This window comes from Pteronotus mesoamericanus, unplaced genomic scaffold (assembly GCF_021234165.1).
Source record: "Pteronotus mesoamericanus isolate MK-2021 breed Mesoamerican mustached bat unplaced genomic scaffold, CSHL_Meso_final contig_32, whole genome shotgun sequence".
Classification (NCBI taxonomy): Eukaryota; Metazoa; Chordata; class Mammalia; order Chiroptera; family Mormoopidae; genus Pteronotus; species Pteronotus mesoamericanus.
In genome coordinates this window covers 8,901,574-8,927,634 of record NW_026555134.1, presented here as the reverse complement: position 1 = coordinate 8,927,634, position 26,061 = coordinate 8,901,574, and the positions used below count along the sequence as shown (strand labels likewise).

The 26,061-nt window shown below is 34.0% G+C and overlaps 1 protein-coding gene across 3 annotated transcripts in view; it reads right to left on the bottom strand.

Moving 5' to 3' along the window:
- Positions 1-26,061, bottom strand: part of SPOCK3 (SPARC (osteonectin), cwcv and kazal like domains proteoglycan 3) — a 298,992-nt gene that overhangs the window by 71,404 nt on the left and 201,527 nt on the right. For all 3 annotated transcript variants that reach the window (XM_054576076.1, XM_054576074.1, XM_054576077.1), the window contains exon 6: positions 14,436-14,550. In XM_054576076.1, the coding sequence (XP_054432051.1) occupies positions 14,436-14,550 (115 nt within the window). The remainder of the gene's footprint in view (positions 1-14,435; positions 14,551-26,061) is intronic.

Below are 26,061 nucleotides of genomic sequence, written 5' to 3'. Positions count from 1 at the left end.
CCTCTTAGAACAACCTGAAATACAATTGTTGCCTTTGAATTGGGTAATTTACTCATTGTGCCTTGGGAACAGAGTAGAGCCATAATTTTTCTTTATTAAGAAAGATTAGAAGGGTAATGTTATAACTGTAATTAGCACCCAGGAGATTTCTGGTACTAAATAGGACACATCTTCAGAAATAGGTCACCAAATTTGAGAATGAAACTTTCTAAAGACACTCTAGTAAAAACCTACACAGCCAACAACGCTGAAAGTATTTCATTTTTTTATAAGTAACCTGCCAACAAAGAGCATTATAAATGCATTAGTGTCAAGAACAAAGTGTTTAGTAGTATCTCTCAAGTACAGTAAATGCCACTGATTTAAACTAAGCAAGGTGGATAGAATTTATCTTATAAAATGCCAGTGAAATATAAGGGATTCTAATAAAACTGCAATCCATTCAACTAGGTAGCAATGTGTGACAGACTTTCTCTGTTCTCATAAGTCAGGTACAGTAGTAATGTAATTCATCTAAGGAAAGGTAAGTCAAATAGAGAAGAACCCATTGGCAGTGAATCTCTAGGACCCTCCATGGAAGATTACACTTTGAATGACTCACAACAGCACCGTTGCCTAATTAATTGGCTATGATGGTGTTGTTCACGTTAAAATATTTTCTGTGTTAACTGTCATAACGCCAGTCACTTCTTCCCTATGGTAGAAGTATTTTCAAGTATAATCCACCAGGTAAAATTTATGTGGCTAAAGAAATTTAACAGTAATAGTATTTCTTTCCCAAACCGCCACTAGAGTAAAACATGGAACACAGACTTATTAAGAAGGAGAGATTCTTGTTCTTGTATAAGTGGGTTTGGTGATTATCAATTAATCCTTTACAGGGACAATAAAGCCTGGAACAAAATTATTATTTAGGGACTATTGCAGATAATTATTTTAATAAAAGGGTCTCAAAGGGCTGTTATAGATATTGGTTCCCTGGAAGAGGGGAGAGAGAAACTATTTTGGGGGCTATTACTGGTGCACAACTGCATTCACCACATTGTAGAAATAATTTCTAGGAATGAGAACAGAATATAAAGAGTTAACAAGACTATTACTGAAGTTGAAATGCTGCAAACAGAAAGACTGATAAGTCTCCTTAAATTCGGTAAAATCCCTGATAGAAGAGAGCAAGCCATCCATGACGAGCCTGATATATATAAAAGATGCTGATTCAGTAAGACAGAACCGGGAAGACGGAAGATGAGGAGCAGCACAGTGGCACTTTCCACTGTACCACATGTTACTAAGGCTTCCAGTGAGTGTGTGCAGGGAAGAGACTAGCTTGTGAGAGACTCCCATTACATCCCTCCTTCTCTCTGTACATTTGTGCACACACAGACACACACTCATATAAATAAAGAACATAGAGCTCCATGTTTAAACTTATTTCATTATAAACTTCAGAATTATTGTACATATGAGTTTGGTGCTTCTCAGTTAATCCTTTTTAAGGACAATAAAGTCTAGAATAAAATTATTATTTAAAGGATCATTACAGATAAATATTTTTAATGGAAGGGTCTCAATTGACAATTACAGGTTTTGGCTCACTGGGCAGGTAGCCAGAATAAAGTCCTCCTTACCTAGAAAATGAAGTAACCATTAGCAACATCCAAAAGTCATGGTTCTGACTCAAAGTCCACTAGGAACCACTGTACATGCAGACCTTTTGAGAAATGCATCAGGTAATAAATTGGGTTGCTTTGAATGGGTCCCACAGAGCATAATCACTGAGGGGTGAATACTTAAATTAAATACTTGGATAAGAGAGTATCCTGAAGATTACTTCATCAAGGAGTAAAGGAAGAGTCTTTCCCTCAGTTGGTTCAGGTTAAAGAACAAGTCTATCTGTGTGTGTGTGTGTGTGTGTGTGTGTGTGTGTGTGTTCTTCAAACCTTTCTCAACATCCTTTACTAGCAACATTAAAAACATTTTCACCTAGATACACTTCAGGAAAAGCTAATCCTACTTTATTGAATTTAACTTTAAAATTCTAGTCAGCACTGTTTAAATGGCAAAACCCCACTTCTATAAATGTTTTAAAATTATACCCAAATGGCCTTGAGCAGTGAGTTTGTTTAAGGTTAAATAAAGTTAACTAAATGTCCTTTGTCCTGTGGGATCCCCTTGCCTTTCCTGTGCTCTGTGTGGTGGCTGTCTCCAGCCCGCTGCCCTCCAGCTCCAGGCTTGTCACCTACAATGTACTGGAGATTTTGAGAGGCTGCTGTGAATCTCTTCCTGCAGATTAAATGCCCCTCTCCTTTGTGCCGACTTTCCTGATTAGAAATTTTTATCATAATACGTTTTGCAAAAAAAAATTTCAGGAACGGTGGCACTAAGGGGAGTGTTTTGGCAGCAGCTACAAACCTTTTCAGTATTTGACTAGTATGGAATTCCCCTTGACACTCTGCCTTTTGTTTGTCCAGATTATAAGAATTTGCTTTTCCATCTGTGGATTCATTAGCTTCACTTTGGAAATTCCCAGATGATATTCTGTTCCTTTTCGCCCCTCTGAACATTTACACTGTGTGCCCTAACTGTTCAGATGATGGCATTTGCTCAACATATTGTGCTTAATCAAATTAAGTTTTCTCCTTGCTTCCATTGGCCACGTTTTTTAGCGCAGCAACCTAAACTCTAAAATGTGTATCACTTCAGGAGTGCATGCAGCAAGTAGGTGGGAATTGGGTCAGGCTCCCTCAAAAGCCAAAAATAGAAGCTTAGAAAATGAGCACATTGATTAAATTTAGAAAAAGCAGGTGGGAGGTGGACTTCCTACTGGATGCACATGATATGTCTTTTGTGGTTTGGGAGATTTTAAGGTAAACTTTGGAGTCTTGGAAAGGAACAAAAAGGAAGGCAGTGAAACTATAAAAAATACTTGAATGTAGCAAATTAAATTGAAAAATAATATAGAGAGGATATACCTGTCAAGTTTATGGGCTGGTATACATACAAGTGGTATGAAATGGTGGCTATGTATTTTTCTCTTACCAGTTTACATAAATTTCACATAATTATTAATATAGCCATATTTGAACATTTTGAATATCTTCTGCTCTGTCACACATATATTACCTTGATGTACTTTTTTTCAGTGGAAGTCCTTATATATGATATAGTAAGAACCATCAATTTTTCATCTTCAGTTTTCATTTTTAGGACCTTATTAAATATCCTTTTATAGTCTACAATCACAAAGACATTTCCCATATTTGTTTCTATTAGCTTTATAGTTTCCTTTTCAAATTTAGGTCATTAATGCAACTAAAGTGGAAGATACAAATTGTAAGTTAAATATCCAAATTTGTATTTCTCCACATACATTAAGGTCCTATATTCAAGTTGTTTGTTTCTGAATTATCATTATATTCTATTGTATTGATTTATTTATCTGTTCTGCTTCTGCTTTTATGACTATACTTTTTATTATATCATAGTAACTGTTCGGGATGCTTCTCTATGTTATTCTTTATTACAATTGACTATAAATTTTAGAATAAGATTTTTGTATAACTTCAAAAATGTATATTATAATGTTGATTAGATATGCAATGCAATTATAGATTAATTTGGGAAGAACACATATTTTTACTGTGTAAAATATTTTCTTGATAAACATGATATATACATTTTCAAGATTTCAGATTTTTCATGTCTTCTAATAAATACTATATTATTTTTTCTTTATATTTTTTGTTCATTCCTTCCTATAGAGATTTGCTTTCTATTGGGCACTAAACCTTCATTCATTTATATTATCAGATTGATTATTTCTAGTATAGAATAATGCTATTCATTTCATTAATTTTCTATAAGATATTTCCAAATTTTATTTTTCTAAATTCAGAAATTTTGTTGTAGTTTATCAAAATATTATTTTCCAATAGCAATGTGTTTGTGTCTTCTCTTCTAATCGACACATTTTTCCCATTTCTTAACTATGTAGCCCATATTTCTAATAGTACTTTGAGATGATAGAAAATATTCTTACAAGTTTCCTGACTTTAAAGAGAATTTATCCAAGATAGATATGGTTTTTATTGTAAGACTTCATTTAAAAAAGATAGTGTTTAAATTCAGGAAATCAAAAACAAATCCAGAAAGAAAATTTTTCAGTGAGTACTCAATGAAGAGGTTATCACAGAAATAATTAGCATTGTCAATATGTTCAAAAAGATTTCTTCTCAAGTCTAAATGTGAGCCATAACATCAAATATAAATAAATTTTAAGTTTAACAATTCCAGTATGGTAAAAAGTAGATATTAATCCTCTTAACATAATCCAGAAAATTATTTATAAAAATCCAATTAAATATTATAAGGACATTATTTCATATTACTACTCTTATTATTTAATATATCATTGTTTCATCATTCAACTTAGCTTTGTATAGCTATTGGCCATCGGTTAATTCAGACATTATCCTTTGTCAATTACCTGGCAAAAGTAGTACTCGATGTTCTTTTTCTTTTTTTAAAGCTTTTATTTATTTATTTTTAGCAAGAGGGGAAGGGAGGGAGACAGAGAGGGAGAAAAACATTGATGAGGGGTTTCCTCTTGTGCATCCCCACCTGGGGACCTGGCCCACAACCCAGGCAGGTGCCCTGACTGGGAGTCTAACCGGCAACCCATTGCTTTTCAGACTGGGGTTCAATCCACTGAGCCACACCAGCCAGGGCAGTACTCCATGTCCTTTAGTAGGAAGGAAAATAATATTAACTATATATAACAAAGAGTATAGTTGATGATCATGAAAATTGAAAATTTTAGAAGAAATTTCCTGAAATTATTTTATATTCAATCAGATTATCAGCTGATGTTACATATATAGATGTTTCTCTATAAAAAAGTTTTTAACTCTCATTAATTCTTATTATTGCATTAGCAACTCCATATTGTGTGGCAACACTATTTCTAGAAGGATAATGCCTCAAGATGAATATAAACAAATAAATGATTCTGCCACTAAAATAAGTGTATTTATCACATACAGAACTGAGCTTCTAAATAAATACAATGATTTGCACTGCAGTTCTAGGTAATGGGATCATGACCACGGAGCCATAAACCTCAATCTCTGCAACTTTAACATTAGTGAAAAGCCTGTTCTGAGAACTATAAAGAAGATGTATGCTAAAGGTATTTAAATTCACAGTCGGCAGAACCTGGAGCAAAATTATTTAATGAGATTCTGTGGAATAACATGGTCTACATCCCTATTTTAAATTACCTGTCCTTTGACACTCTGGGAGAAGATCACAATAATAATAACTATAATGACAATACAGTTTTCCTGTCTCCAGTCCATAAGGCTTTAATATGCATGAGAAAGAGGTAGGGAAGAGAGTTTAATACTGGTGAGGAAAAGGAAATATTATTTAAATTAACAGGATATAAAAGAGGGGTTTGTTCCAAAACAGTACAGAAGGAAGTCTGTGAGGGTGAATGGTTTATAAGCATGTGTATTGAGAATGAAGTGTCATGATTTTCAAAAAGGCATTTGGCATGCAGTGATTATTGGTTGACTACATTAAAGATGAAATCATTAATTAAAGGTAAAGAAAACTACTTAATGATTTAAAGATTAAGCAAATGAACACTGTTTGCTAACATTTAAGGTACACAAAAGAAAAATAAATATATTTAGACATGGCTTCAAAATACTAGTAGTAGGCACATAGTAAAAAATTTTAAGACCATAAAAGCATTACACTGTTTTAATAGTATCGACAACCTTAAGTGCCAGATTAATCAGTGAAAGGAATAACTACAATTGAGAAGAGCTTCATGTTAGAGTAAAGATTATCTTAACTGTCAAATATATACACATATATATGGGGAGATCCCCCCAAAAAACAGAATTATCTTCCAGATGGGGGGCCCTTTAGTACAGGCTTCTCCTACTAGGTGAGTGTTAGAGGAACCCATCTCTATCAGTGTACCAGCTGGCATTGTTCTGGGAGGTTGCATTCGGCTTCCGTGAATTTTTTTGAAGACTCAATGCATTTGCGCATTTCATATAATGAGTGATTTAGGAGCCCACCTGCACACATTGTGCTGTGTTCAGCAGTTTTGACCAATAACAACATGGCCCCCAGGCCCCGCCCTCCCTGTTCATCCCATGTTGCTCTCTGCGACTGCTTTGTTTCCCCAGATAAAAAAAAGTCCCCAAAGAGAAACATTTTGTTGATGTGGAAGAGGTGAAACAAAAAATTGCAGAAGCATAAATGGCATCAAAATCAGAGTTTGAAAACTGTTTTAAGGAGTGGAAAAAAAGTCTCGATAGGTGTATTGCATCAAATGGAGAATACTTTGAAGGTGACTGAAGTTTAAACATGTAAGAATAAATACACATTTTTAAATAAATAAAGTCCATTGCAAAATTTAGTATATTTATATGCATATGCTATAGTTTTTGTTTAAATAAACAAATGGCACTATTTAAAAATTAATATTTGATTAATTAAACAGCTTTATTTGCATTTTTGTTTATAATTTTAATAAAATACTTAAAAACTGCTACATGATTCTGAGTGTCTCTCAGACAAAAACTAAAGCCACTTATTTCCAATAAATAGTTGTCTGTTTAAAGCAATAATATTAACAGTTTACTGGGTGTTCATAGCATATAACTAAATAATATATTAGGAATCAAACCATCATTCTAGATTCTAAGTTCTTGCTCTACACTATTTATTCAGTAAATGTTTCTGTATAAAATGACTTAAAGTCATTTCAGTTTTCAAAATTAGCTTCAAACTCAGCAATTACCTTAAAATGAAGAGCTTGCTGCGCTAATAATTTTTTCCCAATAAATCTTCATTGAAATAGTTTTCAACTGAGGTATCTATAGGAGATATTTGCTGTACTTTGACAATTACGGTATAAAAAACTCTACTGTCCCTCTCTAAGATTCACTGTTACCACATATTTCTTAGATTCCTGAGCAACAAATTCATAAACACAAAATCATTTAATTTCGACAATTATTTTATGACTAGCATCTATAACCAAGACACTGTAGTAGATGTCAGGAGCAGGGTTGGTAGTTGGGGGAGGGTATAGAACTCAAGAGAGGTAACAGGGACAGATTCAGAAAGAAAGAAGAACATGTTCAGGTACAATCAAAGTTCTCAACAGGAAGTATTAACTAGGAAGCAAGGAAGAATTAGTTGATATCATTGAGAGATAATTCTCCATGGGTGTCCTTTGTGTCAACATAAATTGTAACAGCCTTGGCTCTTGCATAAGCTTTTTAAAGATATTTCTAGAGAAAATGGACTTGGGAGACTGAGAAAGTATCTACCTATAGGGCAGAGCACAGTTTGACGCTCTCCAGGAGGATCAAGGTGAGGTATCCTTCTGGGAAAAAAGTGGGACATGGTTGCTTTCAGCCTCCTTATGACTGAGGGTTTTCTAAGCTTGTGGTTTTTTTTTTTCCATCTGGGACTGAAACCCACTATGTGCACAGCATCTGCTCCACCTCACCCTTATGGGACTATGAAGGGGAACAAATGTGAACATGAACCTTGTGCTATGAGCAATCAAATCCTTTGTTTATGATCTAGACATTGCCTGTCCGCTGTCAGCATCTATGAAACTATGTAGGCTAACTTGTTGGCTTCCGAGTGGGGGAAATGCCACACCCTTGAAAAATAGAGATGTTTGAGGAACAGAAGTTATAATTTAAGTACAGTGCTAAGGACATTTTATCTGCTTCAATTTAATCTTCAAACCCAGTGGATTTATTTTAACTACATTACAAATAGGAGACTGAAAATTAGAGTGCTCTGCTATTTTTTTTTCAAGGTCAAACTTCAGCTCAGTGGCAGATCACTTTATTAAAATCTTAAATCACATAAAGAAGGATTTTTTCAATTACAAAAATCCTAAAATGTATGACTTATGTTAATGCATTTAATATCTAAATAAGCAGACATTTATTTTAGAAAGCGTAAATTAACATAATTTTATCAAGAAGCTATATACACAAACAAACATGGCCAAGATCAGTGTCTATGAAAGATATATCAAGAAATTAACCAACAATAACTCCTATGTCACAGAATTCTATTGCTCAATTGTTTCAAACTCTCAATATACAGATAATTTTCAGAGTCTATAAATACGGTTGGCTAAAAAAATAGATGAAAACTCCCCAACTTTTGTGACCCATCCTGATAGGTAAAAATTTTAAAAAATAAAATTATAAGTGATATTTAATTTATTTAAAAAATCTATAATTTATTAGAATTCAATAGTGTTTTATAAGTATCATCAATTAAAATAATACAGAAATGCAAAGATGGTTTAATTCAAGGAAATGTATTATTAAATTTTATGATTTATCTATTTTATATTATACAGATGAAGACTCACACATATTAGACTGAGACTTACATATTTAAGTATATTGCCAAAGAACATGCAGCCAGTGCCGAACTGGGATTCTAAATTCTATACTCTTAGTCAATAAATTATGTCACCCCATAGGATAACAACACATAAAACAAAGCAAAATTCTTTAAAACAGTTAAAACACACACACACACACACACACACACATCAATCAATCAAAATTAGGAGCAAGCACATCTACTATGCAGGCTAACAGAGTTACTATGATGGAGAACATTAAGCTAAGTGAGATAAGCCAGTCAGAGAAAGGCAAATACCATATGATTTCATGCATATGTGGAATCTAATGAACAAACTGAACTAACAATGAAAATGGGGACAGACTCATAGATGGAGAGAGCAGGATGGCAGCTGGTGAGGGGAGGTTAGGGAGTAGAGGGACTGAGAAAAAAGGAAAAAGGACCCATGGACATGGACAACAGTGTGGTGATTCCTGGGGGGAGGGGTATATAAGGGGGCTGAATGATAATGGAAAAATATAATAAACATTACATTTTAAAAAATGAAAACTTTTTTGAAAATGCTGTCTGCTAAAAAACTTCAAATTATTCACGTGCCTGACTCATGAATTATGTTCAAAGATTCCATCTTTGATAATGACCAACTTGCACTGCGTGCCTCTTAATGGGACCCTGTATACCAGCAGAGATGGAATAAGTACTTTCCTTGAATGTGCCCCATGCAGTTACTGCTTTCAGGATTTCACTGTCTTTGTCTCTTCTGTTTCTCTTACCTAGACTTATCTATTAAAATCTTTATTTTTTTAATAAAAATTATATATAAAGGTATACGACATGATTATTTGATATACCTACACATGGTAAAATTACTACAGTCTAGCTAAATAACATATCTCTTCACACAATTACCTTTTTGGGGTGTGTAGTGTAAAACCTGAAATCTGTTCTCTTAGTAAATGTCTAGTATTCATGCACTATATTAGTTTGAGTCATAGTGCTGTACATTAGATCTCTAAACTTATTCAAACTATGTAACTGCAACTTCGTACCCATCGACCACCATCTTCCCATAGCCTTTACCTCCAAGTCCATGATAACCTATTTCACTCTCTGCTTCTATGTAGTCAGCCTTTCGAGATTTCATATAGAGATGAAGATCATGCATTTTTTTTTCTTTTTTAGCCTAATGTCTTTGTCTTTCAGCTTCACCTATGTTGTTGCAAATGGCAGAATCTTCTTTTCTAAGGCTGCATAATATTCCTGTGTGTGTGTGTGCTTTCTTTATCCATTTATCTGTCACTAGACATTTAGGCTGCTTCCACATCTCGGCTTGTGTGAATAATGTCGCAATGAACATGAGATCACAGGTATCTCCTTGAGATACTGGTTTTACTTCCCTTGGGTATATTTCCAGAAGAGGGATTGCTGAATCATAGAGTTGTTCTATTTTTAGTTTTTTTTAGAAACTTTCATGTTTTTCCATAAAAGCTATTGCAATTTACATTCCTATCAATAGGATGCAAAGGTTATCTCTTCTCGACATCCACAAAAATACTTTTGGTACTTGTTTTGGTAATGTTGAAATCTTTTATAGTTTCTTTTCCATTTCTATGGCTATGTCTGTTCAAATTCAACATTTTAAATTATGCAGCTGTGTGTGTTTAGATGTATTTTGGGATAAGGGTAAAATATTAATGTCATACCATTTAAATTAATTAAAAAATTAAGAAATTAAGATATATGAAACCAAAATAGCTACATAAAACCAATAAGAAAAATATTTTGGACCCTATTATACTCAAATGTGTAAACCCCCCCCAAAAAAAAGGCCTATTGGAAGAATCTTCTGAATCTAGCCATTCAAAGGAATAACCTAATGGAGCATTTATGATATAATCACAGGTCAAAAGTTCATTGTGGTCATGAACCACTGCTCTGTAGATCATTTAACATATGTCTATGGTAGACTCCTTTGAGTTTGGACTTACTAAATGCAAAACAAATATTTTCTAAGGTCCTTTCCAGTGCTCTTCATCTTTGGTCCTGAAATTCTGTTCTAGATTTAGGATTACAATTTATATGTACCAGTATATATAGTGGTGGGCAAAAGTAGGTTTACAGTTATAATACAAAAAAATAATAATAAATAACAACCCTGTGTTCTGCATATTCAAACTATAAACCTACTTTTGCCCACCCCTCTATAGTGTATATTGGTTTAACATGAATTCAAATCTTCTTGTTTATGACTTAAATGAAGCTGTTTTAATTTACTGGTTTGTGACAAAGACAAAAAAGTTTTTTTGTAAGTTGTTTTGATATGGGAATGAAGTAAGTTGTGTAAGGATGTTATATTCTCATCTGTTAACCTTTAGAAGCACCCAGCAGTCCAGCTGAGGAAGAGTCCTCCCTGGGGACCTGCTGATAAGATCATGTGGTGAAGCAACCACAACAAGGAGACATCTGCACTACAGATACTGAGAGTTTGTGAGGACTATTTGAGAGGTTGAGTCTGGGCAGGGCACACTTTGCTACCTACGTAGCTCTCTGAAGATCTTGAGATACTTGCTCCCGCCCTGGCCAAGGTGACTCTTTGGTTAGCAGGGACACTAAGCCATGTAATGACCCCTGGAATGGTAACCCCCCAAACAGCCTATCCTGTCCACCAACACCGCCCCCTTCCTTTCCCTAGCAATGTGCTCTGTTAACGAGGGACTTTCGTTTTTGCGCTGACAGCTGAAGTCAGCTAGTGCTTGGTCAAGCCATCATTCCCAAGAAACCAAACATGTATAAAAAGGCACACATTTGTTAAATATGGACTTTATTTCTTTATCTCCTCTTGCCTGGAATAACTGTATGCGTAAATATGTCATATGTGTGGAAGATGTTTCTTCTTTATTGGCTTATTTGATAAATTATACTGTATGTTATTGGCTTGTGATTATAATTCCCACAGCAAACCTATGCTAAATAAATTACTGGAAAAGACAGAATTGGTTTCCAAGTATAACTTTGCCACCAAAAACAAAACATAACAAAAGAATATACAAAACCTGTGGAAAATGGTCTGTTCATAGTCCATGTTAAGCACTATGAATCTCATATTAACCTAATCATATAAAATATATGTGGGGATTTTAAAATCAGCTAAATTGTCAATAGTCTTTGAATGAGGTTAGCTATCCAAATGATCATCCTGTATTTCTGATCAAACAATAGTTTTGTTTTGTTTTGTTTTAATGGAAAGAATACACTAAAGGGATCTAGAAGCACTGGCATTTGTAATCTTGGTTTTATGAGTTAAAAAAAGCACAAAAGTGTATAATTAATTTACTGATTGAAGAGGGGTATGCTCATTTACTTATGTAAAGTCAGAACCTAGATTTTTAAATATGTAAATTACCTATTTTTATTTGGGTTACTTGAATGTATATATTTGGATCAATTTCTTCACCTCTTTACTGAATAATTAAGAGAATAGAGGAGAACCTTATTTTTTTCCTATTATATGAAAAAATGTATTTTGTTAGTTTTCATATATTTCAAGTCACTTTAAAAAATTTGTTCATTTGTTAACATAGTAAAAAATTACTATGGTGTCGATGTGATCTCAAATGTAGGAAGTCAGAAAGATTCAAGAAATATTTCATTTTTGGTAGTTTGTCTCACTTTTTCTAGAACAGATATACCATTAAATCAAATTCCTGCGCTACACAGTCTACTGAAGGCATGCTTCTAAGGTAAATGACAGTTGAAAGATTAGAACTGATACTGAACTAAGTTTTATATTCCCCTTCTCTCTCGGCCTTTGGCATTATATAGAATGATATTCATAATTTTCTGCACTGCCTTTCCACAGAAGCTAGCAAAATCCTGTACTTCTTCTGCCCTGACAATCCATCAGAGCAGGATTAGTTTAAATTTTTCTTGCTTCTCTTTCTACGCACAATTAGACACAAATGATCTTTATCCCCTGATAATATGACTTTAAGAGAAGTTTCCTTCTTGACATATTAATATAAACACTGTACAGAAACTCTGAGCAACATGAAACATAATTGTTACTTATTCACAAGGGATCCTATTCACAGATGCATTATCTTCCCTATATAATGCATACTGAGTTCCTTCTTAGTATGTGGGAGCTTATGATAAATTAGTACCACATCAAACATACCTTCACATTCAAAAGTTAGTTTAAAATCAACAAGTCTTATTGAAGGCTTGTGATATACTATAGGTATACACTTATTATGACAACTCCTACTCAAATGTTTTTAATAGCCGCTAATGAAAATAATATATGGATATTGAACAACAAGATAGGATTTACTTCATAACTAAAGTGATTTGCAGAGGAAAATGTATTCAATTATGTAAATAGGGAGTGAAGCTGAGGAATGCAAGAGACATTGAAGTACCTCAGTTAAAACTATAATTACTCTTAATTATAAGGAGCTGATTAATATATTCAAGATCATGCCTGAACATCCTCATCTGAGCTATGCAAGAGTGATTGGGTTGGGGGATGGGGGTGGGAGTCCAGAAGAAATCTCTGAAGTTGAGTCTAGGCTGGGGTGAGGAAGCAAGGAGAAGGCTTCTGGAAGACAGCTTGCTTCCACCAGTTGGTGTCGTTCTGCACACTAATATTTGAACACTAGGTTACAATTAATTTGCAAATAAATTAATTTATTTTTGAATAATACAATCAACTAGTTGCTTTACTAAAAACAATGCTATAACATAGCTTTTAAATTCTAAGTTTTATCTTAAATATTGCTTAATGAGTAAAGGCAAATACAGGATCAGGCACAAATAATGCCCCTTGTTTATTGCAAAATTGTAAGTATGTAATTCTGTAACATAACAATATCACACTCAAACACAACATATGACCTTTTAGGTGAAATGTTCAAATTAAAACTATACATTATTACACCCATATTATTACCCTACCAACACACTCAGGCAGGCCTTACTTCTGCCGGACCCTGTATACACAGCATAAGTGAAGTGCATAAGTTATATCTGTAGTATAATATTCATCGTGAGAATATAATGTGGAATATCAAGTATACCATGTTTAAGAAAATACATTGTTTACATTAAATAAATTTCATGTTTTCTTACCTTCATTTCTGTTATTTATATTATTTAGAAAAAATGAGAAAATAAATTCTTTGCATTAAGGACCAATGATAATTATTGTTAAATTACACAATTCAGATGGTTATAAAATATATGATAAATATGGATATTATGTTCTCTAAAATAGTCTTTGACAGAAGAAAAAAAACCACATTCTTTGCATCTCCTTTACCTATAGCTGCCAAGTGAAACTAGCAGCCATGGAGATATTTTTAAAAGTGTAAACAATATCTTAAATATAAAAATAATATGTGAACTACAATAAATAATCAATGAGAAGTCAAATTATATACTATAGCACATATCAGGCTCAATATATTTCATTAATTTATCAGATATCAAGCCAATACAAATAAAGATTTAACAATACTAGATCTAATCAAGAGAAAGTTTACTTTATTAAATTATTTAGGAAATATTATACACAAATGCACACTTTAGATGGGGTAGAAATATTGACTTAAAAAGATTAGTACTAATTGGCCAGTTCCACAACAAAGCAGACTATTACCACTTATGTTACAGCTAAACAGTTGTTCTCTCCAAAAGGGGAAAAAAATGGATGTAAAACACATTTCAGACACAATAATTCATAGAAGGTATTGCTTTAGAGTTCTTCTATAGGGTGAGCATGTAGGATGGAAGCATCCAACTGCTACAATGAAGACAAATGGCAATCTATAGAAAACCATCACTTACCATAATAACTGAAGCTAAAGCAAATGAAAACTTCACATACAATAAAATTACTGCTAGTGGCATGTATAAATGAAGTTTCATTGTGTACATAATGACAACATTTATTGCAAAACATGTTAACAAAGAGAACCAGTATAAAAATATAAGCTTTCATCACTCACCTCTCTTAACATTTCTGCTTGTACTTGTTGACTTATCTGAAGGACATGGGCAATGGCCTTCACATCTCACTGAGATCTGTTTTCCTAAGACACATGCCTGATATTCTAGTTTGCACTGTATAAGAAGAGAAAAAATATCATTTTGATTATACTTAATTATAACAGTAGAAAGTCAAGAAAATGACAATAGTATTCTTGTGATTCTATTACATATGCTATGGGAAGAGATAAATGAATAGAACAAAGAGCACTACACCTGAATTCAAATCTTTACAGTGCCACTTCTTCGGTGTGACATTTGGGGCTAGTTTCTTAAATGTTCTCGGCCTCAATTTTCCAAAATGAATAATGAGAATAACACCTAATCTACTGAGTTTTAAGAATCAAACAGCAATAGCAACCAAGAACCAGGCTCTTCTCAGTAAATGTTAACAAAAGCTGAATGAAATTAAAGGCAAACAATCAAAATTACTATGGTATGTGAAGATTTTTTTTAACTTAGATTTGTTTTGGTTTGATTTCCTTTGTAAACATTACTCTTTGTTAATATTTTAAGCCTGAGTATTTGTAAATCATTCTTAAGATAATATTTTATAAATGCACATTTGCCATGATTTTTTTAAATGTAAAATTACTCTCTATTTTAAAGAGGCAATAATTATCTTCCTACCCTAAAAGAAATTGATCTTGCTAATTCTAAAGTAATGTGATTTCTTTAGTGGCTACTACCATAATTTAGTCAGGACAAATTATTTTAAAATCAAATAGGGCAGACTTTCTGGCTCCCACTGACAAATGCACCAGTGACTAATTTAATTCAGCTTCAGCTGATACCAAGAAGCACTGAATACACCAAACGACTAATCAGATTACTCACATCTGTACATTTTTTACCCCTTGTCACATAACTCTCTCTGGCAAAATTCTTAACTAGCCTACAACAAATGATAAAATATTTTTGCACTTGGAATAATTTGTAGCAGCTTAGTGGGCCTTTTCAGAAGAAGCAGCTATTCCAAAGGTATAATTATTGTTCATTATTCAGTATTTCAATAATTTTAAAAAATGACCTTGTAATGTAAAATCACAATGAATTTTAAATGTAATTTAAAATTAACTATAGCTAATCAAAAGTTGGAATAGTTAAGAAATTGTGAATGCTTTAGTGAAAGCCAAGTAAGTTATAGAAAACTTTGAGACTTCAAATTTAATATACTTTCCTCTAACTTCTTTTAACTAAAGATTTCAGAACTATGTCTGGTCATCAGAAAATTCTGACTCATGACATAATTTATGAAAAGTTCAGGAGCAATTATAAGTGGCATATGAGGAGATAAAGCCAAAAGTCAATATTAATTATAGCTAATATAAAATTTTGAAATGTGAAAATGTTAGCTTCCTTCAAAGGTGTTATGCTATACTCATTTTCATTTTAAATAAGGTTGATTTTTAGCATTGCTATTTTTATTCAAAGAAAATGAAAATCAAAAACATACTTGAACAACAAAAATACATGAGTTGCTGGTGTATTAAAAAAGGCATTTTTTTTGCTCAAAAGGTGATTATTAATTGTTTGGATTGTTATTAAGCAAATAATTTACAACAATATAGCACAATCTTTATAAACATTTGACTTAATTTTTATCAAGTTTTTCCTCTTGACTAATTTTTTTGGACATAATTACTAATTAAAAATTTCAAAGCTGTCTTTAAGATTTGCATGATATGATGAGGTTATAACTTTGCAAAATAATTACTTCATAAACAAAATGATTTTAGAATGATTCTACTGAACACTTTTTTTTCTGTATGTGCTTCTGCAGGGATCAACAAAATCAGATGTATCACAAATATATACCATGTGTATAATTATATGAATTTCGCTTCCTGTAATCAGAAAACCATTTAGTTTTATTTACTTATGGATTGATTTTGAAAAAGCCTTTGTGAAGAATATCACTCAAAGAATATTAGGATTTAAAAGTAGTATTTAAATTTTTTCTAGCTACATCCACTGATTGTATTTCTAATTAATAATGTTCAGTTTACTTAATTTTCACAAAACGGAAATATTTATACTGGTATATGGGAACTAAAATATCACATAAAGGGCATACTCATTAGTCTATAATTATCCAAAAATGCAAATACTGTCGAGAAAGATATGGTTAATACATTCCTGATTAAGAACCTGGCAATGAGAACACAAGCCATGAGTTACTGTGAAAGGAAACCTGCAGAATGATTTTTCAATAATCAGAATTGACACTTGTCAGCAAAAGATAAAGTCATTCACTTTAATAACAAAATCAAACAATATGATCTTACTACAGGAGAGATCTGGGCTGCCCACAGAAAAGATCCCAACAATCAGGGTCAGCAAACACTGGGAAAAGTTATTGTTACAGGTTTTCAAGAGGACGGAATCACCATTGCCGTGGCTGATGGCTTAAATCAGAGGTTCTCAACTAGGGGACATCTGGGGACTTATTTTTGTTGTTACAACTAGAGGGTGGGGAGACCACTGCTGGTGTCCACTAGAGGCCAAAATGCTATTAAATGTTTTACAATGCACAGATCAGCTCCCCAACATAAAATGTTCGCCGACCTCAGATGCCAATCATGTCTAGGTTGAGAAGCTCTGATTTAAGCAGCAGTCCAATGAAAGACAATGAATGGATCAACTAAACTCTTAAGATCTCATCTGTATTTCCTTAGGAATGTTTTCTTGAGCATTAACTAAAGTAATGATTATAAAATAAAAAACAATGGTATAAGTGAATTACCAGCTGTAAGTTGTTTATCCAAAAAAAACAGAAAGTAAGAATCAGCTATAACAACAAAATACGCAACTTATATAAATGACTGTTTTCATTGGGTCGTCAGTATATGTCATTCACTGTATTAAGCAGTTTTGGTTCATTACTCTTGATCATCAAAAATAGTTATATTTTTGAAATAAATTTTATAATTGAAGCTTAGAGAGCTTATGCAACTAATCAAAATTATACAGCTAAAATCAAATTCAAAACTATTTTATAGAGCTTCCAAAGTAAAACATGTATATAGCTAATAGGAGGCAAAAAAAAAAAACAAACCAGCAACAATATTCTATTTCTTTTTGTAGAGAAAGAAATTTTTATTCAAGTGAAAAAACAAATTAGAAAGTATGGAATATCATGAACGCCTTTTTTTGTTTCTTTTTGAACCTATCTTGGACAGGCTAATATTTTGCATTATAGCATCTCTTTAATACCTTAGGCTAGTGATTTTTAACCAGTGCGCCACAAGACTTTTTAAAACATGCAATACCTAACTACTTAGGGGCACTGATCTCTTTTCCTTTAGATAGTTAAATTAAAAAAAAAAAAGAGAAAGAAAATCAACAACAACAAAAGCCAACACAACGATAGCTGCCTGGTGTGACTAAATGGAAATTATACCTACATTTTAGTCAAATAGGCAAAAAAAAATACATTTGGTGCAATGCAGAATTTTACTAATTAACTTGTGTGTGCCATGAAATGAAAAAGGGTGAAAATTGCAGCCTTAGACAACGAATTTCTTAGACAGGAGCAGAAATCTCATGCATAGAATTCCTCAGACTCAGCTATAGCAAAACCTTTTCCTAGCAAATCCCCTCCAGTTGGGTTCCTCTATTCCCTAATCTTGTGTCTTCCAAGGAAAGGCAACCAGAGGAAGAAAAAAGAAGGCTTAATTTATCCATGAAACCATTCCCTCATTCAATTGGGGTTTACCGTTTTACAAAGATATATCATAATTGTAGCATATTTACAAACAAGCAGGGACTTAAACCAAGCAACAACCTTTCACAGGCTATGCACTGAAGAGGACACTATACCATTGTTTTTCTCCGTTCCACTCTACTTTTGGTTAAGGAATAATATCCTGCTTATTTTGGGTAACTTATCTTCACACCGGGACTTTATTTTGGGAACCTTCTTTTTGCACCACAAAATGTTGCATCCTTTTGCCCTCACTGTAGGTGAAAAACCAGGTGGCATGAGGCAGAGTTCTTTTCCTACATCCTTCCTTAGATCTGAGAGGAGAGAGGCAGGCCCTAAATAGGGACAACGCTAGAAGTATGAGCACCAAAGCTACTAAGTCAAAATAAGAAAAGACCAAGGCAATCCTGAAAATGTTAGTCATTAATTTAAGCCGTCTCTAAGGCTCAGTGATATGCAAGGCATTCAAGTCAGCATCTAGAAATTGTAAACCGTGAAGGACTAATTGAGTTTAAACTCACTGAGATGAGGTGAGGTGAGAGCAGTAAGGACACGCCAGCTCACTGTAAACTTGAAATAAATTTACAATCCTTGTTATGTGGCCACCCACCAGTAAAAATATTGCTCCAGTTAGGAACTAGATTACTTGGCCAAGAAGAACTGCCAGGGAAAAAATATACTTAACCCTGAACACATTGCTTTAGATGTTGTATGTTCTCTAGATCAGAATATCTCCAATTCTTCAAACACTAGTTATTATAACTAAAATTTTATTTTTTATTCAAACTTAAACAGATATCAAAATACCCAGCATAAACTCCTCATTTTGGAGGGACTTTACACTATATTTCAGGGCAGCATCAGAACGTGCCAAGGAGAAAACAACTTGACTCATGGATTATGGACTCAGAACTGAATGCAATAATAATTTTTGAATGGTTTCCCTTTGAAAAGTATCAGAGTGTGTTCACAGATGCCCATGAGATTGCTTCATTACATTCTGCCTTCAACTCAATTTAATAGTAGTTGCATTGAAGTAGTCCTGAATGTCAAGAGTGTGTATTTTTACCTCACCTCAGTTGAGACTGTGAGTATATGCGTATATAAGGCCTTCGTGTTTTTCATACTACTGAGTTATTCAGTTGAGTTATAAGATCAGCTGTGGTCAAATGTCTCTTATTTTGTGATTTCTGTGCATAATGCTGCATTCACAAATGCATATATTTTCCTCTTTGTTGGCCATTGTTCTAAACAGATTATCCTGGACTTCAAAGTCTGGCAATAAATTTAAACATTTTAATGATCAGTGGGATAGTATACTTATTTTATTATCATTTCATTCTTATATAGTCACCAAATTTTGTTATCTAGACACAATTCTTGTTTAAATTATTTTAGACCATTGTTGTTTCAATCATCAGTAATAGTCAATTAAAATATGACCTATAAAGATATGTTGCTTGATGATTGATAAAAAATATATATATAATCATTTAACTTACTATTGATTTTATATTTTTGTTTTTCTTAGTGTATCATATAGGCTTTGACAGAGAAATCTTTCCAAAAAGGTGCAGGAGTGGTTAAAAATAACCTGGGAATGGATGAAAATAGAAGGACATGGCACTGAGCACTCCTAAAAATGAGGATGACATCGAGAAGAAATTGTTCTTACAGATATAAATGGGAGTGCATTTTTTAAAAAAGAATGGGACTAAGAAAAAAAAAGGGATGCATTTTAAAATAACATACAGGGGGATGAAAGATTCAGGACAGAAGGTTAAATTTAGGTAACAAGATAAAAGACTTGAAAGACCTCAATGTAGTAAACGGCTTTAACAATTGCACCATAAACATCAAAATACAAGTGCAATAGGTTGTGCATACATTTCAAGGTCTATGGAGCTTCCATACTTAAAATTTATCATTAACTGTTTTAATAAATTAAAGCTTGAGGAAATGCCTTGTTTATTATGCCTAAGAAATACCAAAAGCCTCCCTGAAAATATGTACTATTCTTGCAGCCGTACACATTGGGAAGGAAGACTCCTGGCAATGTTGTCTATAGCGAAGAGGTAGGCCAGAGGCAGGCCCTGCTAACTGGGATGGTTAAAACATATCATTAAAGGTGAGTTTGTATAGGAGAGGTGAATATAAAATGGAAAAACAACAAGGGTATTGAGATAGGAGCTGCAAACTAGTTTATCATTCAGAAGTTAACAATTCATTAAATACAGTAAATAAATAACTACCTAGGAAAAAACAGGCGTACAAAGACATACTGTAACTAGTTCCAAATGTATCCTTTCATGGCTGTGTTAAATGCAGGCACCCAAGCTATCATTGTGTCTGGTTCTGTTGGGAAGGTGACACTGAATTCAACTGATAGGATCCAGGTGGGATTTACCATGTGGAAGGTAAGCCAACATGACCTTTCTTGTGAAGCTCTTTGGACCAATTCAATGCATATTCTTGCTTATACATTTGAATGTATAGTAGGTACTGATGTGCTATATGTTTGTACTCTGTTGTCTGGTAAGTACCAGAAAGGAGTCTTTCTCATTGTGGAAAAGCCAACAGTCACACGTCAAATTTTCTAGTGGAAAACTTTTCTTTGCCTTTTGCCACCAGTACATGCTTATACCCTCACATGCCTGAAGTTTTGTCCACACAGATGCTGCCCAATGGATTGGAAAGTCAGCAGCCTCAGTCTCAGTAAGTCTGACCAACTGCAGGATCATTACACCTTTGCCAGCAGAAATGGCTGATAAATTCCTGACAAAATTCAGGAGCCTGTCTCCTAAGTAATGTTTTTCAGGACTGTCTAGATGGATTTACAATGCTCAGTCTGGCCAACAGTGAAGGAAAATTGCTATCTCTTTGATCACCATCACTAAAATGTAATCCTGGCACCTATGTGGATCCTTGGGGTACGGGAAAAAGTACCTCTTCTTTTTGAAAATTCTACTTGGTCCTTTATGGCAGTGAACTCAGCAGGCTGATCTGGAAGCCACCCAGCAAGCTGCAGCATCTTCCCCACCTTGGGGCTCCACAACCCCAACGAACCAATTTCAGCTACAAGTCTCTTGTGACACTTTTTCTGATCATGCCATTGCTATTCTGGTTCCATCAGCTGACTCTGGCCACATCACCGTGCCCTTTGAGACTAATCTGTATCTGACTTTTGGGATTTTCTGTAGTGGGACAACAGTGAAATTTTTATCACAAAATCTACTTAACAATGGGGTGACATGCAAAGTATCCAATGCCCCACCCACATTCCTTATTGTCTGATATCCTAAGCACTGGGAGGCTCTTTTCAAAAATCTACTGGAAAAGATTTCAGAGTCTACCTCCCTCACCTTAGCAGGCCAGCTTACTCACTACCCTCTCGGCTGGTTCCTGGGTAATCAACAGGATGAAAAGAGGCTGTAGGTGCCTATTTTAAAGGGACAGGACTTTTGTTCCCTTCCCCCAACAGTAGTAATTGCAGGCTGGTCTGGTTGCTGTGTTCTCCAAGTGACAGCCTATCCAAAGGGGACTGCGGGAATTCAAACTCTATTCTGGTTCAGCCACGTGGATTTTCTTCTTGAATTAATGTGAAAGTCTATCACTCTGCCCACTGAGTTTCTTGACAGCAGTCCAGGTAGGCCAAAGTTAGGAACATAAGAAGTCTAACATTTATAGTTACTTTGTTATAAGAATCCTTTTATAGAAATGGCACAGTTTTTATGTTTAAATATAATTTTCTTCCTTTTCCTTTTCCTTTTGAAAAGCAAAAATCATGAATCAGTATACATTATTTCCATACCTGTCTGTGTGCATTTGAATACACTCATAATGAATTCGTAAATTATAAAACACTAAATTGCTCTTTGTGTTTTATTTCATACATATCAAATATCCTGAGTAGAAAATAAATCCAGGATTGAAGAACAAAATAATTAGAATTTATTTTCACTCAATATTTTCTTAGAAAATATTTAAACATTATGGTAATTCAGTGATTATTTATAATTTTTCAAATTCAACTGAAAAAAATTACATTTCACATTTACTTGGTAATGATCTTTAACCCAAACATGTAATATTTCCAGAAGAGCATATTAATTAATTTCTCCTGAATTCATATTTTTTGGTTGACAACAACAAATTACACTGGAATTTCTCCCCCAGTCAATTTCCAAAGAAATGACTGATAAAACATGGTGAATACTTAAAGCTAAGAAATAACTCCAAACTTCATTTCTGTCAGGTGAGTTTTATGCTACCACCACTCTATTTTTTGGTCCTTAAAATCAGTTCAACAATAATGTCAAAACTATATAATTTAATTAAATATGGCTTAATATGATCAAATATTAGGGCAAAATAAATGGCTGGGTTTCCATGAAACAACATCGATGGTCTAGACTCAATGAAGGTGAGCTACATAAAAAAGTTTGTATCTAAATAAGTGTGTGTGAAATGAATATAAAAAAATAGGAATACAGTTTTATAAAAATTAAATAATACTCAGTCCCCTAGGCTGCTTTGCAAATGTATTTTAGCTTCTTGTTACATTTTAAATGGAAAATGTAGAGATTCACATTTTTTCCAGTAACTGAAGAAAATCAGAGTATGTATTTTGTGCATCAATATGGCCCAAGGTGTTAAAAATAGGGCATGTTTGAAGCCAAATCAATGTAAGAAGAAGAAAGCTTTTCTAACAATTAGAACTCTTTTCAAATATAGGCACTTATCTCACAGAACATGGTATCTTATCAGGGACTTGCATATTGTGTAGAAGTTTGTCCCAGGTGTCCTATTGAGTTCTTTTCAAATCTGAGATTTTGTAAGAAAGGAAACTCATATTATTCCCTTTAATGCTCAGTGATTTCATAAGAGCTTATCCCAATAATTCTGAGAATATGTTGGAGTTGTCATCCTGATCAAGTTGGCATATCTGAGCCGAAAGCAAAACCCAGCTTCTGCTGAAAAGCAGTTCAAAATAGGGGGCAGGGAAAGGGAAGGGAAGGGGAAAGTCAAGGAACATATAGCAAGGACTCATGAACAAAACCAAAGGGGAAGAGCTGAGGGAGGGAAGGTGGGAGGGGGCAAGGGAAAGAGGTGGGGGGAAGGCAGAGACAAATGTATTTAAAAAGTAAATAAATTAATTAAAAAAAAAAGAAAGAAACAGTGTACCTCTATTTCTGCCTGTTGATCTTCCAACCAAAAATTATCTCAAAAATATTCAAAGGAAGGTATATAGGACACCAAATACCAAATACTAATAGGTGTAACACATCAAAATGGTGATGTTTGAGAAATTTTCTATCTTTCAAAATGTACAGATAGCTATTAGGATTAGTAACTATTATTAAGAGAAAAATAACAGAGTGCCTCAAATGTGGGGGGAAAAGTTAAAGAAAGATTAACAAAAATAGTACAATGTTGAAACAAGGCTCCTCTCCCACTATCGCTCCACTGTTTTCCAGGTGATTACTCCATTATTTAGTTGCAATTCCAGTTTGGTTTTGGGAGGAGGTCAGCGTGACTCCCTTTCACTCCTCCGCCATCTTTCTCTATCAAAATGGAATTTTCTCAAAAGTTATTGCTCTTTTTCATATTTTTAAAAACCTCATACAAAATTTCAAAAGCAATAATTTGGAGAGGAGCAACAGTGCCTCTCAATCATGGGCACATGTCAGAATCACCTGGGAGCTTTTACAATTCACATTTATACTGGGAACTGCAGTATAAGCGCTCCATTTGCCACTCCTGAGAACACACACACACACACACACACACACACACACACACACACACACACACACAGAGGTATTTCTTATAAACAATGTTCATTCCGAAGGAATTAACCATTATTTAGTTCTGTTGCCAAGCACTGCATGACTAAACATGATGGAAAAGTGTTCAAAAGCATGCAATGTGTTGGCCCCAGGGAATTTATATTACAGATGCCCTGCTGAGTTCTAAAACATTAATATTATTTATTGACTTCTGCTCAGCAAATGCAGTATACAATTTACACCAGTCAGTGACAAATACATCCATGGTCTAATACAGATGTATCAGAGAACAATGCCTGGTTCTTACTGAAGCTTGACAATACAATCAGAAGAGACTTTGCCTCAAGTGAAGAAACAAAGACCTTCATCTTCCGTGTCAATTCCAGGGATGATTACCTCTCAAATAACCTTGAACAGACTTACATTTTTATTTTTCTGGCATTGCTAAATTTGAAATAATTCAAAATAGATTGGTTCTTTTAAAAAGGTAAGATTAAGACAACTTCTTTAAAAAGTTAATTGTTTTACTTAACAGAAAAAAATCAAATAATGCTACACAAATACTTCTCATGAAAATCACAAAAGTCTCAATGTTTTTTCAAGTGAATCTATTTTTCCATAGTTCTTTATCTGTTCCTTTGTCTTTTTGCGTTTACATTTTTATATACTCAGGAGTTCTAGACAAGCTGACAAATTCAGAATTTGAACTCTAATGAAATAATATTCCATGTTGGTCACATTCTGTAATGAGGAATAGTTTCTAAAATTATACCCTAGTATGTCAGTTCACTAAAGTCTACATTTGGGTACCTTCTGATAACCTGTCTCATCTCATCCCCCAGCTCCTGGACCCATATACCTTGCAATGGCCTCACCTACACTGAAGTTGTGGAATGAAAATATAATTTACAATTTCTGCTCTATAAATTGAGCTGAAGGTAATGAGGAAAGGTTGTGGGTCTAAAGTAGAACCTACAGAAATACTCTTTATAGTGATAAAAACCCCAAATCAAAAACACCTCTATATCAATGCAGGGGTTCCTGCAGTCCTCATGGGTACAGAAAAACTGACAGCTGTTAAAAGGGAGGGGGTTGGGGGATGGGTGAGAAGGGTTAAGGGATTAAGGAAAAGAAAAAAGAAAAAGAAAGGCTCCCGGAAACAGACAACGGTTATGGTGATTGCCAGAAGGAATTTAGGTGGGGGAGAGAGGTGACGGGGGGAGGGGGAAGAGGGTAAAGGTGGGATAAATGCTGATGGGAGGTGGCTCGGGGTGGTGAACACACAACACAATACACAAATGTGCATTGTAGAAATGTACACCTGAATCCTATATAGTTTTATTAACCAATGTCACCCCAATAAATTCATTTAAAAAATCAATCTGCCCTATCAGAGTTTACCTGGCCTATTGACAAAATTGAGTGAGCCAAGAGCAGGAGAAAAATCCTGTGACCCCGGCATCTACCCTCTATTTTTATCTCTTGTGAAGCAGGTGTTGGGAAAACAATAAGATGACTTTTTTTAGGAAGGCACTTGCCTCTGTGGTCTTTGTTCATAACTCAGTGCCTATATAGCCTTGGGCACTACCTTAGTTACAGGAGAAGATAAAAGTTAAGTGCTTTAAATTTAAATCCAATAAATGTCTACAAAGTAAACTTCCAACAAACTCTAAAAAGGAGAGTTTGATACGAATTCTTACTGGGTTAAGATCTCTGTTTAGTTTCCATTATTTTCTTCAGCTCGACCTCAGTGCTGTCAGCCCACCCTCGGAAGGTTAGGGTTGGTGACCCAAAGCAGGAAAACCAGCAAGTTCAGTTCACATCAACAGAAATGAGGGTGGTGATTTTAGGTCATTAAAAACTCACATTCATTGAACCCTATTCCTTATATGTCTTTTTATATAAATAAGTCATTTATTGAAAGTGATACATATGCAAAAATATTAAATTAATAATTGAAGATGGATTATTTAGAATGGCTTATTAACAATATTAATAAGTCCATATGATTTGTAACTGGTCTTCACAGTGTTACCAATACAAAGAACAAAGGGGAAACCCCCATGCAACTGGAAATATATGGAAATTAAT